Consider the following 20,859-nt stretch of genomic DNA (forward strand, 5'->3'; position numbering starts at 1 on the left):
ATTCTGAAGTGATATATAATTTGTGTCTATGTCCCTTACTAACAGTGCTAAACAAACTGAACTGAATTACAGCTTTACCTCTTTTTTCAAAGCACTGACACCGAAGACCTTTTAAATGATGAATGCTAAATAAAAATCTTACAGTAAACCCGGATTAATGCGGTCTTAAAAACCCTCAGCTACTATAGAAAAGCGTTTTTACTGCTAATAGGTTTTAGCCTGTTAAGTCGTATCGCTAAACATGCTGTACATTATTTACTGATAAAGATAGCTATCTAACATTTAATCAACGTGGCAGTGTAGCAGAGGAAACACTACTTTTGAGTCTTTAACAAATTCATCTCTTCTTGTTTAGGGCTCATTAAAGACTGGTGTGTGTGTGGGGGGTGTTGGGGGGGGACAGAGCTCTACTAGTTCATGGCAAACTCTCTTGATGCACTGAGGTGAACATCAGCCATTATTTTTGTCATCACTCTCTCTAGTTGATATAACATTGGTGACAGCAGGACAAACTTATTTCACAGATGTTCCTCAATGTGAAAATTTACAATAAACAAAGAAAATGTACAAAGTCTAATTAATAGAATTAAAACACTTTTTGTCAAATTGCTGTTGTATAAGAAAAATAAAGATCCTGCTGTAGGAGAGGAATCATCTTCATCATGGAAATTACAAAACACTGCCATCACCATCATTAACATCAGCACTAACCGCTGACCACAACATCACCGCTACCACCATCACTACCATCACATTCACCAACACCACCATCACATTCACCACCATCACTACCATCACATTCACCAACACCACCATCACATTCACCACCATCACTACCATCACATTCACCACCATCACTACCATCACATTCACCAACACCACCATCACATTCACCATCACCACTGCCACCATCACTACCATCACATTCACCAACACCACCATCACATTCACCACCATCACTACCATCACATTCACCACCATCACTACCATCACATTCACCAACACCACCATCACATTCACCATCACCACTGCCACCATCACTACCATCACATTCACCAACACCACCATCACATTCACCACCATCACTACCATCACATTCACCAACACCACCATCACATTCACCACCATCACTACCATCACATTCACCAACACCATCACATTCACCACCATCACTACCATCACATTCACCAACACCACCATCACATTCACCACCATCACTACCATCACATTCACCAACACCACCATCACATTCACCATCACCACTGCCACCATCACTACCATCACATTCACCAACACCACCATCACATTCACCACCATCACTACCATCACATTCACCAAAATCACCATCACATTCACCACCATCACATTCACCACCATCACTATCATCACATTCACCAACACCACCATCACATTCACCATCATCACATTCACCACCATCAGATTCACCATCACCACTACCACCATCACTACCATCACATTCACCAACACCACCGTCACATTCACCAACATCACCACCATCACATTCACCAACATCACGGCTACCACCATCATTACTACCATCACATTCACCAACATCGCCACCATCACATTCACCATCACCGCTACCACCATCAATACCATCATATTCACCAACACCACCACCATCACATTCACCAACATCGCCACCATCACATTCACCAACATCACCGCTCCCACTATCACTACCATCACATTCACCAACACCACCACTACCACCATCACTACCATCACATTCACCAACATCGCCACCATCACATTCACCAACATCACCGCTTCCACCATCACATTCACCAACATCACCACTACCGCCATCACTACCATCACATTCACCAACATCACCGCTTCCACAATCACTACCATCACATTCACCAACATCACCACCATCACATTCACCAACACCACCATCACATTCACCAACATCAGCGCAACCATCACATTCATCAACACTACCATCACATTCACCAACATCACCACCATCACATTCACCAACACCACCATCACATTCACCAACATCACCACCATCACATTTACCAACATCGCCACCATCACATTCACCAACATCACCGCTTCCACATCCATCACTACCATCACATTTACCAACACCACCACCATCACATTCACCAACATCAGCGCAACCATCACATTCATCAACACCACCATCACTATCACCAACACCACCACTACTATCAAATTCACCAACACGACCATCACTATCACCAACACCACCATCACTATCACCAACACCACCGCTGCCACCATCACTATCATCACCACTACTACCACATTCACCAACACCATCACTATCACCAACACCACCGCTACCTAAATCAATACCATCACATTCACCAACACGACCATCACTATCACCAACACCACCATCACTATCACCACCACTACCATCACATTCACCAACACGACCATCACTATCACCAACACCACCGCTGCCACCATCACTATCATCACCACTACTACCACATTCACCAACACCACCATCACTATCACCAACACCACCGCTACCTAAATCAATACCATCACATTCACCAACACCACTGCTACCACCATCACTATCACCAACACCACCGATACCTAAATCAATACCATCACATTCACCAACACCACCGCTACCACCATCACTACCATCACCACTACTATCACATTCACCAACACCACCATCACTATCACCAACACCACTGCTACCTAAATCAATACCATCACATTCACCAACACCACCACCATCACATTCACCAACACCACTGCTACCTAAATCAATACCATCGCATTCACCAGCACCACCACCATCACATTCACCAACATTACCGCAACCATCACATTCACCAACACCACCGCTACCACCATCAATACCATCACATTCACCAACATCAACACAACCATCACATTCACCAACATTCACCAATTTTTTATGATTGTTCATATTATAAAAATAGAATTGGAATATAATATTAAAAACAGAATTATGAGCTGTACAGAACAGAGGAATAATAGAGTTTGTTTATATCAAATACAGCATCTGAATGTTACAGTGACTGATAGGAATTGTGGTTATTTTTATTTTCTAATTTGTTTGTTTTTATATTTAATATAGCATTGTATTGGTAACTTTTAATCCATTTTTATTCCACTGGAATAAAACGATTCTACTGGAATAAATATAGAATGGGAATAGAATGGCAAAACAGAATTAAAAATGAATACGATCTACATAATTTTAGGAATATTGAATGAATGAATAAATAATTGTTAGGAGTATTGTTGTTTATTTATTCGTTGATTTGTTTTATTTATTTATTTATTTTTTATCAATGTTTTATTGATCATTTTATTTCTATTCCATTTTAATGTACAGAACAGAGTAATATATATTCATATAAAATACAGCATACAAATTTTACAGTGACTGATCTTAGAAATATGGTTTTATTTATTTATTTATTTATTGACTTATTCATTAATTTATTTGTTTTTATATTTATTTTACCACTATTTAATTTTTTTTTACTGTTATGTTATATTACTAAAACATCTAGCTAGTTAATTAGTCTTGCTAACCAACGTCAATATAATGTCTGTATATCGATTGTCTAAAGCATGTAATAGTCCTTACAGTATAAAGTGCTGCTTTGTTTGTTATTGATGCTCTGAGCAGCCACGTTGATCCTGATTTACTGAATTCAGGGCTGAGTAAATCATCCCTTGAATAGAATATCATTCGAGAGCATTATTTAAAATATAAATATGACACTACATGATATATAAAATCTCAGGAAATGGCATTCACACACACACACACACACACACAAACACACGTGTGTATTTCTTCACCTTAAAGCATCTAAGATATCTGATATTAGACATCTACAATCCACAGTATATCTGTTTGCACAAATCTGCACATAGTTGTACTGTTAAAGAACTTGATTTTCTCCACACAGAATAATTTTTCTAGTCAGTAAACGTTGTCTGTTTCACGTTTTTCTGTCTGAGAGAAAGACCTCCAAGTGGAATGGTGAATGTAAACTGACATTTGAAGGCACATCGGGAGGCTAAATGGCGGGTTGATGCACCGATAAAGATATTATATTCCATTCTGTGAGATGAGAGCGACGGAAAATGACATTTTGTGTGTGTGTGTGTGTGCATGTGTGTGTGTGTGTGTGTGTGTGTGTGTGTTCGACCAACTACTCGTAATGAGAACATCTAAACTCCTATTTTGGACATGAAGAGCATCGTTCTCGCTTTCTAAAAGGTGACACCTTCCTCTTTCCGCACCTCCCTTGCCCTGGCTTCTAAAACGGAAGAGATAAAATCCATCAGAGAGAGAGAGAGAGAGAGAGAGAGAGAATGAGGGAAGGGAGGGTTAAAGAGAACAAAGAGGACAGATTTTTTCCCCCAAAAGTTTGATACTCATTTTATCCAGACTTCCTTTAAACTTCAAACAGCTCTCTCTCGCTCTCTTTCGCTCTCTCTTGCTCTCTCTCTTTCTTTCTATCCCCAAAGCTTCACTATCATACATTGCCGTGTGGAGATTTATTTCTTTTTCCTCTGCCTGCTTTTTTTCCCCTGAAGGACCTGCATTTCGTGGCCCGGGACAGCGGCGAGCCCGTGTTGGCCGACGTGGCCCGACGGAAGGCTCAGGAGCTGGGTGGAGAAGGTGAGAATGTTGTTCCAGTTAAGGCTTAAGAAAATATTTTGTTCACAACATGCAGTTTTTAAATGAAGGTTTTTATTATTAAGAAAAAACAAAATCCAAACCCACATGGCCCTGTGTGAAAAAGTGTTTGCCCCCCTGTTAAACCATAACTGTAGTTTTTCACACCTGAGTTCATTTCTCTAGCCACACACAGGCCTGATTACTGCCACACCTGTTAGCAATCAAGAAATCACATTAAATACGACCTGACTGACAAAGTGAAGTAGACCAAATGATCCTCAAAAATCTACACAGCATGCCGAGATTCAGGAACAAATGAGAAGGAAAGTAATTGAGATCTATCAGTCTGGAAAAGGTTATAAAGCCATTTCTAAAGCTTTGGGACTCCAGTGAACCACAGTGAGAGCCGTTATACACAAATGGTGAAAACATGGAACAGGGGGGCACGGTGGCTTAGTGGTTAGCACGTTCGCCTCACACCTCCAGGGTCGGGGTTCGATTCCCGCCTCCACCTTGTGTGTGTGGAGTTTGCATGTTCTCCCCGTGCCTCAGGGGTTTCCTCCAGGTACTCCGGTTTCCTCCCCCGGTCCAAAGACATGCATGGTAGGTTGATTGGCATCTCTGGAAAATTGTCCCTAGTGTATGAGTACGTGAGTGTGTGTGTGTGTGTGCCCTGCGATGGGTTGGCACTCCGTCCAGGGTGTATCCTGCCTTGATGCCCGATGACGCCTGAGATAGGCACAGGCTCCCCGTGACCCGAGGTAGTTCGGATAAGCGGTAGAAGATGAATGAATGAATGGAACAGTGATGAACCTTCTCAGGAGTGGCTGGCTGACAAAAAATTACCCCAAGAGCACAGCAACAACTCATCAAAGATGTCACAAAAGTCCCCACAACAACATCCAAAGAACTGCAGGCCTCAGTTGACTCAGTTAAGGTCAGTGTTCATGACTCCACCATAAGAAAGAGACTGGGCAAAAATGGCCTTTTTGGAAGGTGTGTGTCATTACATCTGGTGTAAAAGTAACACTGCATTTCAGAAAAAGAACATCACACCATCAGTAAAATATGGTGGTGGTAGTGTGATGGTCTGGGGCTGTTTTGCTGCTTCAGGACCTGGAAGACTTGCTGTGATAAATGGAACCATGAATTCTGCTACCAATTCACCTACCAAAAAATCCTGAAGGACAATGTGTGGCCATCTGTTCGTGACCTCAAGCTGAAGTGAACTTGGGTTCAGCAGCAGGACAATGATCCAAAACACACCAGCAAGTCCACCTCTGAACGGCTGAAGAAAAACAAAATGAAGACTTTGGAGTGGTCTAGTCAAAGTCCTGACCTGAATCCTACTGAGATGCTGTGATATGACCTTAAAAACCGGTTCATGCTCGAAAACCCTCCAATGGGGCCGAATTTCATCTTCTGCAAAGACGAGTGGACCAAAATTCCTCCACAGCGCTGTAACAGACTTATTACAAGTTATTGCAAACGCTTGATTTCAGTTCTTGCTGCTAAGGGTGGAGCAAGCAGTTATTAGGTTTAGGGGGCAAACACTTTTTCACACACGGCCATGTAGGTTTGGATTTAGTTTTCCCTTAATAATAAAAACTTCATTTATAAACTGCATGTTGTGTTTACTTGTGTTATCTGTGACTAATATTTAAATTTGTTTGATGATCTGAAACAATAAAGTGTGAAAAACGTGCAAAAAAATCAGGAAGGGGGCCAACACTTTTTCACAACACTGTACTTCCTGTAATAAAATCCTCTTTGTACCAGTTGCTTTCTTTTTCTTCATCTAATGACTTGTTATATAAAACTGCTGTGAAAAATGTGGGCTGATTTAAATTCAGCAAGACCAATGTACTTTTTATTTTACATTCTGAATGGCAAGAAATGTCATATTTTCTTCCCCAGACGTCAATGCCCTCGAGTTCATCCCACAAATCCTGTGTCCATGTGCGTTTACTTGCTTCTGCAGACTATATTAATGTTCTCAGTTCTCAGTGGATATGTCAGGTTTGGATGGAAAGACATAGTGATATACTGGTGCATTTGTATGTCATCATTATCATACTCAAGCCACTGCTCAGTAACACTGGAGTAACCGTAGACAATCAACTGTGCGTTTCCTCACGTATTGTTAATGTGACACTGTCGGGTTCTTCTCTTCAACATCAGAAGGGTTCTGATGTCCATTTTTATCCACACAGCCTGCTCAGGTACTTGTCCAGTTGCTTGTCATATTAAGACTGGACAACTGCAGCTCTATCTGTCAGGTCTACCTCTGAACCCAATTCGTCCTCTGCAAATGATCCAAAATGCAGCTGTGTGACTTTTCAAAGTTCTACACGTCACCCCACTGGCTGAACGCATCAGATTCACAACACGGATGCTGGCCTACAAAGCCAAAAATAGACCAGGTTCATCTTACCTCAAAGCTCTTATCACTCCTCACACTGCACCTCGCACCCTCAGCTACCGTTTCTGTCCACTGCTGATCACCGGAGCTGGAGGGAATCAGCGCTCGATGGTGGAGATGAATTGTCAGGGTTAACGAGGGGAAACGACACAAGGGACATGACCACGTAGACATGACCTTGACCCTGTGATAAAGTGTTAATATGTCTGCGTTTTAGGTTTTCTTTTTTTCCTTCCAGGAGGAAAAGAAGGTGAAAAAAAGGAGGAGAAGGAAAAGGCTGCATTATTATTAGTATTATTCGTGGTGCAGGTTAAAAAGCGTACTGATGAGACTAGGGAGGTGTTTAACTTCACAAACGGAGGTCACTACCTCAGGGTGTGTGTGTGTGCGTGTGTGTGAGTGTGTGTTCACACCCCATACACACACTCATAAGCCTCTTAATTATGTCCTTGATGATTTCTTTGCTCCCTGGAGCAGGCCTGAGGTGCTTAAGAGCATCAGAGAGCGTGCGAGAGAGCGTGCGAGAGAGCGCGCGAGAGAAAGAGAGAGAGAGAAACTGAGAACGTGAGTGATTTGGAGCACTTTACAGGTGTTAATAGTTAAAATGTTGGTTTTAATATTCTGCTGCCTGAATGCTTAATGGTGATTTTATTTTCTTCTCTGAAGGTCACGTCAAGGCCTCGTTGTTTCTGCAGAGCTTGAAATTGTAACGAGTCAAACTGCATTGTAAAACAACACCCTGGCTTTCTGAGATGTACCGGATCTTTTTCTGGTGTATTAATGAAAGACTATAAGAGTTAAGTTTGTCATTGTTTTCCTCGAGGGCACGGTGGCTTAGTGGTTAGCACGTTCGCCTCAGACCTCCAGGGTTGGGGGTTCGATTCCCGCCTCCGCCTTGTGTGTGTGGAGTTTGCATGTTCTCCCCGTGCCTCGGGGGTTTCCTCCGGGTACTCCGGTTTCCTCCCCCGGTCCAAAGACATGCATGGTAGGTTGATTGGCATCTCTGGAAAATTGTCCGTAGTGTGTGTGATTGTGTGAGTGAATGAGAGTGTGTGTGTGTGCCCTGTGATGGGTTGGCACTCCGTCCAGGGTGTATCCTGCATTGATGCCCAATGACGCCTGAGATAGGCACAGGCGCCCCGTGACCCGAGGTAGTTCGGATAAGCGGTAGAAGATGAATGAATGAATGAATGAATTGTTTTCCTCATGGTGATGGTTTCTCATCACTGATATTTAGCTTGGTTTACCATCGCTGATCCCAAATGGCTTCCTGTTCACCTTGTGTGACGTCAGAACTCTGATTTAATCGTGTGCTTGTTCTGTCCAGTCACCAAACAAGCTAGCAGGCTAATGTTACTCATATGAGTGATCATTCTGTTTAACCCCTCTTATATTCTAGACAATATTTCCTGACATTTCTGACATACAGGCCGTCCTCTAATTTGACTGGTCCAGCAGAGTTACAGGAGTGTGTATAATTAGTGTAACTGCACTGCACTGTTTCACGTGACCATGTAAAATTCCACTTTTTTTTTTCCTAGTTCAAAACCGTCACTACAGTAGCGTTAGTGACACATTCAGTATGGCAAGTATTACTTTTGATTTAAAATCTAAAAGCTTGTCAGAGGAAGATGGAAAAAAAGAAGGGAAGCTAATTGTACCTGAAGCACCTTTAACAGAAATGTTTAATATGAGTGAACCAGCCAGCTAGCTGATGGGTTATAGTGTGTGTGTGTATGTGTGTGTGTGTCAGTGTGCGAGTGTGTGTGTGTTTGTGCGAGTGTGTCTGTGTGTGTGTGTGTGTGTGTGTGTGTGTGTAAGTGTGCGAGTGTGTGTGTGTCAGTGAGCTAGTGTGTGTCAGTGTGCGAGTGTGTGTCAGTGTGCGTGTGTGTCAGTGTGCGTGTCAGTGTGTGTGTCTGTGTGTGTCAGTGTGCGAGTGTGTGTGAGTGTGTGTCAGTGTGCGAGTGTGTGTCAGTGTGCGTGTGTGTGTCAGTGTGCAAGTGTGTGCAAGTGTGTGTCAGTGTGCGAGTGTGTGTCAGTGTGCGAGTGTGTGTCAGTGTGCGAGTGTCAGTGCGTGTGTCAGTGTGCGTGTCAGTGTGCGAGTGTGTGTCAGTGTGCGAGTGTGTGAGTGTGTGTGTGTCTGTGTGTGTCAGTGTGCGTGTGTGTCAGTGTGCGTGTGTGTGTCAGTGTGCGTGTGTGTGTCAGTGTGCGTGTGTGTCAGTGTGCGAGTGTGTGTCAGTGTGCGTGTGTGTGTCAGTGTGCGTGTGTGTGCGAGTGTGTGTCAGTGTGCGTGTGTGTCAGTGTGCGTGTGTGTCAGTGTGCGAGTGTGTGTCAGTGTGCGTGTGTGTGTCAGTGTGCGTGTGTGTCAGTGTGCGAGTGTGTGTCAGTGTGCGAGTGTGTGTCAGTGTGCGAGTGTGTGTGTCAGTGTGCGTGTGTGTGCGAGTGTGTCAGTGTGCGAGTGTGTGTCAGTGTGCGAGTGTGTGTGAGTGTGTGTGGCTTCTTCAGGACTCGTTTCCTCTAGCTGGTAAAAATAATCAGAACATTTGGAACGCAGTGTGTGAAATGTCAGTTCCTCCATATTAATTTTCTGTTTCTAGACTGTTATATAAACCTCATCACAGATCTGTTACAGATTTGTTACTGTTTGTCCTCTCATCTGCTTTATATAAATCATTTCACCCCTTGTGGTTTTACTGGGTGTCGGCTTGGCTGTGATTAGTTACTGAACTCACCGTGCAGCTTTGGGCCTTTAGTCTCGTTATTAGATTAGATCATATTCATCTTTATTGTCAGTAGTGAAGTATAGACATATGTACTGTACATATACTGGATCTCTCCTCAGTGGGTTGTCTGTATGTGTTAAATTATGTATCTGCTCACTCATTGTGATGTTTGTGTGCGTTCTTGTTTCAGGTGAGCCCAAGCCACAGAATGGAGTGTGTGTCACCCCCATTAGCACACACACTGAATGGACCAACCCCAGTAAAGCACACAGGAACACGAGGTAGGGGTGTGTGTGTGTGTGTGTGTGTGTGTGTGTCTGTGTGTGGGTTTGTGTGTGTGTGTCTGTGTGTGTGTTTGTGTGTGTCTGTCTGTGTGTGTGTTAAGTGTGCGAGTGTGTGTGTCAGCGTGCGAATGTGTGTCAGCGTGCGTGTGTGTGTCAGCGTGCGTGTGTGTGTCAGCGTGCGTGTGTGTGTCAGCGTGCGAGTGTGTGTGTCAGCGTGCGAGTGTGTGTGTCAGCGTGCGTGTGTGTGTCAGCGTGCGTGTGTGTCAGCGTGCGAGTGTGTGTGTCAGCGTGCGAGTGTGTGTGTCAGCGTGCGAGTGTGTGTGTCAGCGTGCGAGTGTGTGTGTCAGCGTGCGAGTGTGTGTGTCAGCGTGCGAGTGTGTGTCAGCGTGCGAGTGTGTGTGTCAGCGTGCGAGTGTGTGTGTCAGCGTGCGTGTGTGTGTGTCAGCGTGCGTGTGTGTGTGTCAGCGTGCGTGTGTGTGTGTCAGCGTGCGTGTGTGTGTGTCAGCGTGCGTGTGTGTGTGTCAGCGTGCGTGTGTGTGTGTCAGCGTGCGAGTGTGTGTGTCAGCGTGCGTGTGTGTGTCAGCGTGCGAGTGTGTGTCAGCGTGCGTGTGTGTGTCAGCGTGCGTGTGTGTGTGTCCGCGTGCGTGTGTGTGTGTCAGCGTGCGTGTGTGTGTGTCAGCGTGCGTGTGTGTGTGTCAGCGTGCGTGTGTGTGTGTCAGCGTGCGAGTGTGTGTCAGAGTGTGTGTGTCAGCGTGCGAGTGTGTGTGTCAGCGTGCGAGTGTGTGTGTCAGCGTGCGAGTGTGTGTGTCAGCGTGCGTGCGTGTGTGTGTGTGTGGTCCTGATATCAGAAAACATCACGTCTATTCGGTTCTTTCAGATAACTGTTTTAGATTTTTTTTGTCCTATTCCGTATACATTTCCTCGTGAACTCCTCAGTGCAACTTTCTGTTTTACTCTCATTTTAACAGATTCCAGACTCTTCGGGCTGCTGACTCAGCAAGTTAATATTTCTGCCCTGTTGTGATCAAAACTAATCTGCTTTCTGATTGCCTTTGTTTTGTTGTTTTTGTGTTTGTTTTTTAACACTGAGGCTTTAAGAGTGTCGGGCCTACAGACACTGAGCTACTTAGTTCTGGTACTAATTGAGAGCGAATGTAAGAAAAAAGAGGAATGAGAGAACAATAAAGGAGTGTCTATCTATTGTGGCATTTGTTAACTATAGTTTCTATTATTTTACTTTTTTTAATCATTTATTTTTTACTTGATTCTACAACACTACTACGCTAAGTAGTTATTGTGAGTTGCACTGTGTTGCACTTGGGGCTTTTTGTTAAAGGGTAGCCTGCCGTTTCCTCCATCCTTTCCTCCTCCCGCTGTAGTTCTAGCTCACTCTTCTTGTACTGAGCCAAAAGGCTTCAAGCGAACATACATTTCCTCCCACTTACGTAAAGCCACCACAGCTTACACTTACGCGTCGCTCTGAATCTAAAGGGAAAGACGTTTACTGATCGGCTGACAAAATGGCAAACCGATTAAACATCGATCAGTGGCCTGCTGACTGTATGGGAGGAGAAAGTAAGAGGGATTTCAGGAAACTACTCAAAGTCATTGAGGTCATTTGGCAGACCCTTTTATCCAGAGCAACTTACATTTACTTACAACTCACTTATACAATGAGCAGATGAGGGTTAAGAGCCTCGCTCAAGAGTCCAGCAAAGGCAGCTGCGATTTAAAGTGGCGACCATCTGATCAGCGTTCCTACGTCTTAAACACTGAGCTAGCGACTGATCTTTGACTTATCACTTCAGTGCTACGTTTGGAAAATGGAAAGTTAATACATGGGACAGTGGCTTGGTGGATTGAACATTTGCCTTCACACCTCCAGGGTCGGGGATTCCCAGCGTTCGGGCCTCGATTCCCACTTGCACCGTGTGGGTGGAGTTTACATGCTAACTTCCTGTGCCTGAGGGTTTCCTCTGCATAAGACATGTGTTGTAGGCTGATCTCTAAATTGTCCATAGTGTGTGAATGGTTGTGTGTTCAGTTGTGTCCTGCAATAGACTGCCATCCTGTACAGGGTCTACCCTGCCTTGTGCCCTGAGTCTCCTGGGATCGAATCCAGGTTGCTCATGACCCAGGAGGATAAGTGGTGTAGAGGATGGATGGACGGATGGATGGATGGATGGATGATGGAAGTTAATACACCGATCATCCATACGCCAAAGAAACAGCATTAGCATTCTGAACAAAGCGTTTTATAAACCGGTCTCTCTATCTTTCCGTCCTCCTCTCTAGAGTTGACTCTAAGGGAAAGATGGACAAGGAGCTGGAAGAAGACTTCTCTGAGACACCGATAAATCCTGCCATCTTGCCCTGGACTCAAACAGGTGTGTGTGTTTTTACTTACGTGTTCATGTTGCGTTGTTTGACTAATGTACGTCCTGGTGTGTGCATGAATGCTATAGCCTTATGCTTGTGATCTTCTGCCTTACTTGCACTGATGCACTTCCATTATAGCCATTAATCACCCCAGGGAACGTCCTGAATACCATTTCAGCCCCTGCGTCCTCTTTTCCTAAAATTTGTTCGACTCGGCTGCCTTTTCTCAAGTACAATTGTAGTTAACTATTCATCCCAGAACTCCAATGTTTTATTCTTTTCAGGTCTGCATAATAACTCTACTTTTCTTCCCCAAATACATATTTATCGGACAGTGCCGACTGCAGGCTATTACAGACATTTGCATCAGCTTTTTAAATGCCAGCATAATCTCGAATGTTAATTACAGAGGCGAGTATCGTTTAACACAAAGCTACAGTAACTGTTCCTCTGTATCTGAACAATACACACACACTCACACATACACGAGCGTACGATGAACGAATGCTTACTCTGTGTATATACGTCGTATATTACAGAATCAGGTTTGCTCGTTAACGTCCTGTGCGTAATGCGAGATTAAACTTCTCAGACCGGTTCGACTTAACATCACTGAACGTTCGACAGATTTGGCAGGAAGGAATAGAAGATAAAAGGGAAATGATTTATAATCATAACTCAAACTATTCCTCCCTGTAAAGCTTCCTGTAATATTAAATTGGATTGAAGGTACAAATCTGGCAGAGATGACAAGCTCTAAACTAACTGACATCATGTCTTTTTCTTCTTCTGTAGAACTCACGCTTACTGGCCACGACGCTCAGGTACGGATTTACACGCCGCTCTTCCTGACTGTTCTAAACTGTTCTTTATCAGCCAGGTTTCAACATTCAGTAATGTTTTTGGTTCCTAATTAAATTTGGTACCAATAGGATCTAAGGTTACGTTGGGGTGAGGCAAGATCAGGCAGTTTGTTAACTCACTCACTCACTCACTCATCTTCTACCGCTTATCCGAACTACCTCGGGTCACGGGGAGCCTGTGCCTATCTCAGGCATCATCGGGCATCAAGGCAGGATACACCCTGGACGGAGTGCCAACCCATCGCAGGGCACACACACTCTCATTCACTCACACAATCACACACTACGGACAATTTTCCAGAGCTGCCAATCAACCTACCATGCATGTCTTTGGACCGGGGGAGGAAACCGGAGTACCCGGAGAAAACCCCCGAGGCACGGGGAGAACATGCAAACTCCACACACACAAGGAGGAGGCGGGAATCGAACCCCCAACCCTGGAGGTGTGAGGCGAACGTGCTAACCACTAAGCCACCGTGCCCCCCCCCCAGTTTGTTAACAATAATTATAATAAATATCATCTGTTTTATGTCCAAAAAAAGTATGTGCACCCCAACCATCACGCCCATATGTGCTTTTTTCTCCAAAATGTTACCACAACATTAGAAGCACACAGTTATATTAAATGACTCCGTACACTGTAGCTTTATGATTCCACTTCAGTGGAACTAAGAGACTCAAACACTGTTCCAGCACGACAACGTCACTGTACACAAAACCCCAGAGCTTCATGAAGACATGGTGTGGAGGTTAAGATTTTAGTGGAAGAACTCGAGTGTCCTGCACAGAGCCCTGACTCCGACTCAACACCACTGAACACCGAATGAACTCCAGACCTCCTCACCTCACATCAGTGTCTGATCTCACTACCGTTCTTGTAGCTGAACGAACACCAATCAAGAAAGCCACAATCCAACATCTAGTGGAAAGACTTCTCAGGAAAGAGGAACTTATAATAACAAGAAAGAGGGAATAGACGAAGAAGTAATGAGATGTTCAACAAGCACATATGAGTGTGACAGTCAGGCGTCCATATACTTTTGGCCATATAGTGTATTTTATGTGCAGCTTAATGGAGGATCTTGGTGCATGTCATCAGCATGTATTTTTGTCACTTATATTAATGCTGCTAACCGACCTGCTGAACGGATTGGGATAAGGTTCAGCCCATTTTCCAAGCGTGTTTGCTCATTATCAGTCTCAAGCTGGATTCTCCAGACCCTGCTGTTTCCACAGTATCCCTGAACAGCTCTGATGAGTAACTGTTAGGGTGAGCGTCTGAGTTGCAGGAATCAAGCCTGTCTGCCACCAGGTCATTAATTACCCTGGGAAGTAACTAGGAGTGGGTGTTTAAGATTAGCAGACTGGTTAGACTGGGGCATTAGGATCAGCATTGTCATGTAGTCAGTACAGAGGATGCAGTACTGACCTAACTACTGCACATACCTGGCTTTGGCTTCCAGGACCATCCTTATGTGAAGATTTTCTATTATGGATATTGTCTTTTTGAACTCGCAGGTTTGCACTCATGCATTTTATATAGATAGGTTAATTTACTCACCTTACTAGCCATTAGTTCTGTGTTGTCTTATGTAGCTCTGTGCCTTTATATAGCACCAGGGTCCTGGAGGAACGTTGTGTTATTTCACCGTGTACTGCATCAGCTACAGTACTGTATATATGGGCGAAACGGCAAGAAATGTTTCTTGACTGAAAAGATTCAGACTTCAGCTACACAAACATGGCTCTTGCAGGTATTGAGTGTGTGGAATGGTGAGGGAAAACCACCCGGTCCTACTAGTTAGTCAGATGCTGGGACGTCTGGAAAACACTGATCAAATAACGCACAAGGAGATCTTGACTCCGTGAGAAGAATGTGGTGTGATTGGAGGGGGAAAAAAACAGCTTCGCTACAGGATCATGAGATAGAAAGTGGAATCCAGTTAACTTCAGTAGAGGCACAAAGTCACACTCTTACTGGTTGGAGAGATGATAGATGAAACATAGATAGGTGGTAAGGGAGGTGAGATGGGGCAACTACTGAACAACAAGCAGGAAGTGTAGTGTTTACATTTACGGTGTTTGGCAGACGGCCTCATCCAGAGCACCACATTTATACAACTGAGCAGTTGAGGGTTTAAGGGCCTTGTTTAGGGGCCCAGCAGGGCAACCTATTACTGAGCTACCACAATGAACACATAGTTCCATATGGTGGGCATGAGATCCAATCTGAGTACAGGGCTAAAGGCAGAAATGGTTGTGTGACAGATTATTGCACCAGTTTTGGGGCAGATTTTGGCATCTGCACATATCCAGATACATCTAGGTGATTCTCAGCTTCCTTGAATGTTGGGATGGTTGAAAGAACTCTGCTTTCTCTACAAGGAAAATAGCTTTAATGTTAAAAACTCTACATATCTGTAATCCATGTAGAGCTCAGAGACTTGAGTCAGTTCTGCTTCCAGATGATTATATTATATTAAAGTGAATTGTGTATAAATCTATTTATTTGGCTTAGTATTAGACCCAGAAGCATATTTTAGCCAGTTGTGTTTTGGGCTAATTCGGTGTAAGGTTTCTTTGGGGTTTGGCAATTCATTACCTCATCCATTATCAAATCTGGGGGGGAAAAATCTAAAAAAAAAAATAAAAAATGTAAAACATTTAATTCGCCTTTAAATATTCTCTGAGACTGAAAACTCTACTTTTTAAATTGTCTGATCTACACGTATATAATGAATTTGCATTTTAAGAATTAAGAGATTTTAAGAGCCTTTAACATTAATAAACTCTCAGGTCTCAGGATATTTAGATTGGGTTATCTTGCTTTTTTTTTCAATCATTTTATATTTTTCATTATCCTTTTATTTTTAGGTGTCCAAAGACTCCGGGCAGCTGAAAGTCATTCATTTTGGTTTAGTATGAATTTTACACACATCATCGTACTGCGTGTGTAAACGTGTATATTAGCTGCAACATGGTGAACACACGACGCTCGCTTCTCTCAGGAGCTCCACTGACGTTTATACTTCCGTTCTAGAAGCTGTTACAAGATTTCAACACTATAAGGATTTCACAAAAAAAAATAAAAAACAATAAAAAACAGGAAAAAATATTTTCAATAAATGCCTGTATTTTTATTTTTTGTAAATAAAAGTCTTTCGAATTGAAACGTCTTTTCTCTTTTATTTCAGTAATCACTTCTGTTATAGATCTTGTGTGGATCTCGATCTTGTGTGGATCTTGTGTTTGCATTCACTTTAATTCTTTTAGAATTTTTTTTTTTTTTTTTTTTCAGGTAAAAAAAAACAAACAATAATAAAATAACTCAGACTTGTACTGCTACTGGATTTGTGTTGATTTGTTTTTTTTTTGTTTTTTTTTTATTTAAATGAATAGAAGGGTTTTGGTAAAACACTGCCATTATTCCATGACTGTAGATCAGTATGATGTGTCTCGTGTTGGAGGTGTTTGGGTTTTATTCTCGCCGTATTCCATACGAGTGAATGTGAGAGAGAGATTACACGCAGGAGTTATAAAGCAGAGGACACCAGCGTTTCACCCGTGTCAGGGCTGACGCTGCCTCGCTCTGCCTCAAACTTAATCTGACGGCACCCAGCCACCCATAATCCCCCACAGTATCGTAATCAGTTTACTCTACATTCTAAGAGGATTTCCGTGTTTTCATAAAAAGAAAAATACACAAACCGATGCTGGAAACAGATGCCGAATCAACACGAGACGGCCTTTTTATTGGTGTCGACGGTCTGATTTTGTGTAAATGAAATTGGATTTGTGTTGCTTTCTTGGGAGGGAAAATAAAAGAATAGAAAGAATATCTGCAGCAATTATATTAACATTGTGTAATGAGTTTGTGTTCAGTAAGAAATGTTCAGTTTGGTCATTTTATACAAACCTGATCATTGTTTTAAAAACTACTGACAACCTCATTTAGTGTGTGTCTGTTTGTGAGTGTGTGTCTGTGAGTGTGTGAGTGTGTGTGAGTGTGTGTCTGTGTGTGAGTGTGTGTGTGTGTGTGTGTGAGTGAGTGTGTGTGAGTGTGTGTCTGTGTGTGTATGTGTGAGTGTGTGTGTGTCTGTGTGTGTTTGTGTGTGTCTGTTTGTGTGTGTGTGTCTGTGTGTGTACGTGTGTAAGTGTCTGTGTGAGTGTATGTGAGAGAGAGAGTGTGTGTGTGTCTGTGTGTGTGTGTGTGTGAGAGAGAGAGAGAGTGTGTGTGTCTGTGTGTGTGTGTGTGTGTGTGTGAGAGAGAGAGAGAGAGAGAGAGTGTGTGTGTCTGTGTGTGTGTGTGTGTGTGAGAGAGAGAGAGAGAGAGAGAGAGTGTGTGTGTGTGTGTGTGTGTGTGTGTGTGTGTGTGTGTGTGTGTGAGAGAGAGAGAGAGATTTGTGTGTCTGAATTTTTTTGAGTTACTAAATCGTAGCTTTGAGTTAGTGTTTAATTTAGTGTTTTATTTTGTTTGGGAGGAAAACAGACGCTACACCACGATGTTCCTGAGCTGCTGAGAGTCGCTCTGTTTATCCTGTCACAGTAAACCAGTCGTTTACAAGCAGATCTGTTGAACTGGTCAGAAATATCACCATATTTATACGTCATTTATTGTGGTCCATTATCCATAACACTGTCCCCCAAATTTCCAGGATAACTTTATAGAGTCACAGGAATCATACATAGCTGTTCGGACATCTAGGGGAGGTCCACCTCGGTGTCAGAACAGCTGAGCACCTGACTGTCTTCATACGACAGGTCAAGACCTTCGTCTTCCTTAAAAAAACATCCTAAACAGTATCAGGTTGATGGTATCCGGAGTCTGTGACCCAATGACTCAGTATGTTAATGTATTCACTGTTGTATGTCACATGCTGTAAATGTAAATAACACAAGTCTTTTCACTACAACTCTCTCCTGTGTGCTAACAGATCATAACAACAACAAAAAGCCTTGTGCTTATTTAGCATGCTAGCATTCGGTGGCTGAAGACTGTAAGACAATTTGGTGGACGAGTCACAAACCCAGCGGTGCAATAATATAGTCCCAAAATCCCAATAATAAAGTACAAAACAGACGGTGTTAAGCAGCTTAACATATAACCGGAAAAAGACGAGTTTTTGTGTCCTTTTCATCAGGTAGTCGGTTTAAAGGCCGATCACAATCTTCACAATGCTGCTGTAATACATGGGGTTTTTCGCAGGCCGTGTTTCACACCACACACCACACACTACCACAGTGAGTAGATTCTCAGTACATTAACGCAGTCTACAGTGTTAAGGCCCTGAATTGTTGAGCCCACATTGTGAAATGTTCTTCTCGGAAGATCATTTTTCTACCAGAGAGGGTGAAATTACACAAGCGTACGTCTGTAGCTGAAGCAGGAAATATTTATTCAATGCTGTTTCTGTTCAGGTTTTATTCCAGCGAACAGATACATTTGGTTGCCGTTCCTTTACAGAACTAGAGCAATGTATTCATGTGATCATTTAACTGTGCCACAAAGACTGCAGTTCACCATGTAGATAAAAATAATGTGGAAACTGCGGCGTTCCCGAGGGTTTCGTGCCGTCTTTCTTCCCTTTTATCTTTCCTACAGTGTGAACGTCCAACGTGTTAATGAATTTGATCGTATAATAGTTTAATCGTGTTGCAGTATCATTTTCACCCGAAGGATTAGTTTTAAAGGCAAAAAGGGACGATCACTCACTCTCAGTAACCGCTTGGTTATTCTGGGAGAACTGGGCATGATGTGGGAATACAGTCTGGATAGAGCGCAGATCCATTGCATAACACACACACACACACACCTCTCTAGGAGCATTTTTTGCACATTATTGTGGTCAGAAACCCACACGGAGTAGAACTTGGGGAGAACTTGTACATCTCCACACAGACAGTAACCAATCTCAGGATCGACTCCGAGCCCTGGGGCCGTGAGGTGACGTAGCTACACGCCGCACCACTTAAATAAAACAAAGGGACCGATTGGTCCTCAGTATTCACACTGCTGCCAAAAACACGCTGTACACGATTAAAGCTGAAAGACATCAAATAACATCCTGTATGTTTCTAATCAGTTAACTAAATATAGCAAAGCTTCAAGAAAAGGTTTCTCTACTTCCTTTCTGTCACTAATTCTATTTACCCAGGGATTTTATATAAACATGCAGAAATCATTTTCCTGCAACAGGTTCACGTTTTCTCATGAAAGTCTTCCTCAGGCTTTTTCCATCCGTGTTTGCATTCACCTGTCATTTATTTTCATATTTTCTCAAAGCCTTTCAGATGTCATTCAGACTTTATTGTTCGTGGGGAGGTTTGAAATATGAGACAGCACGAAAATAAAAGCATGAAATGTGCTGTAAAAGGCTGATTTTCGAATTGCGCTAAGAACGTTTCTGTCTCTCTGATGCTTTTGAGTTTGTTCTTGTGAGATGCTGGGGCTAATATTAGAAATTAAGCCTCTTTGTTAGCTTCGTTGCTGACGCCTCTGCCATTAATCTCTCACCAACACACCTTTAAATCTACATGTATTCAGCTTAGTCAGTCAGTTTGTAGATTGTGTAGGAAGCTTTATGTGCTTAGTAGGCTTGAAAAAAAATACAGTTCTGGCACTGAGCCTTTAATGTTTTTCCCAGCGAATTTGCCATTTAACCACTTTCTCATATTCGGCTTTTATTTCTGCTTGATTACTGTGTAAGTCTGCCACGTCTTTAGCTTGGCCAAGAGAAACCTGTTCTGTTGAGGCCTGGCAGGTTAAAAGTTCACTACACTATGATGTACCTTGCAAAATGTTAAGGTAAAAAGGTGTGGCGCAGCCGTCCGGTCACCTGAACCCACAAGAATAAACGCACCAAACTGTTCAGACCTCTGTAATTAGGGCTGTTAAGAGCTATTATGCCAGCAGAACGATCAGGTTTCCGTGTTGTCAAGTAAGAATGTTGAAGTTCCTTTGTGGGCCCTTAACCTAGACAACATCACACTGATGTTCCAAAGCAGTAAACATGAAGTGCTTTCTTCACTAAACACAAACTTTTAACGCTAATAAGGACACAGGTAGTCATGCAGGAGAGAACAGGGACAATGTGAAGCTGAGTGAAAATCTACAGTACTGTATGATTAGTAAACTTGCACTTGAAGAGGGTCAATACCGGTGAAGTGGGACACAAAGTCCCTCCTCTGTATCGGCACATTTGTTAAATGACGTATTTCCAGGTTTGAAAGCTGCTTCAACTCACCTTTATCCTGTTCGTTCATATTTCAAGCTGAATAAATGATTCCTTTTTGTCAATAATTACATTTAACCAAGGATTAAAAAAAATAAAGTTTTTAAAAGAAATATTTGCAAAATTTATATCTGCAGATTTTTGTAGAGTAAATACATTAATTGTGCTGTTAGCAGAGATGAAGCTCTGTTTTTTTATTTCTTTGTTATTTTTCAATTTAAAAGTTAATAAAAAGATTAATAAAAAAGGTTAATAAAAACTTCTGAGGA

General features: G+C 42.7%; 1 protein-coding gene across 1 annotated transcript in view; it reads left to right on the forward strand.

The window, feature by feature from the left end:
* Window positions 1–16,530, forward strand: part of wdpcp (WD repeat containing planar cell polarity effector) — a 98,173-nt gene extending 81,643 nt beyond the window's left edge. Inside the window, exons 15-19 of the mRNA XM_060879494.1 lie at window positions 4,603–4,687; window positions 10,023–10,113; window positions 12,412–12,503; window positions 13,291–13,319; window positions 16,233–16,530. Of these exons, the coding sequence (XP_060735477.1) occupies window positions 4,603–4,687; window positions 10,023–10,113; window positions 12,412–12,503; window positions 13,291–13,319; window positions 16,233–16,283 (348 nt within the window). The 3' untranslated portion in view covers window positions 16,284–16,530. The remainder of the gene's footprint in view (window positions 1–4,602; window positions 4,688–10,022; window positions 10,114–12,411; window positions 12,504–13,290; window positions 13,320–16,232) is intronic.
* Window positions 16,531–20,859: the final 4,329 nt, after the last annotated feature.

Source organism: Tachysurus vachellii, chromosome 10 (assembly GCF_030014155.1).
Source record: "Tachysurus vachellii isolate PV-2020 chromosome 10, HZAU_Pvac_v1, whole genome shotgun sequence".
NCBI classification, from domain to species: domain Eukaryota; kingdom Metazoa; phylum Chordata; class Actinopteri; order Siluriformes; family Bagridae; genus Tachysurus; species Tachysurus vachellii.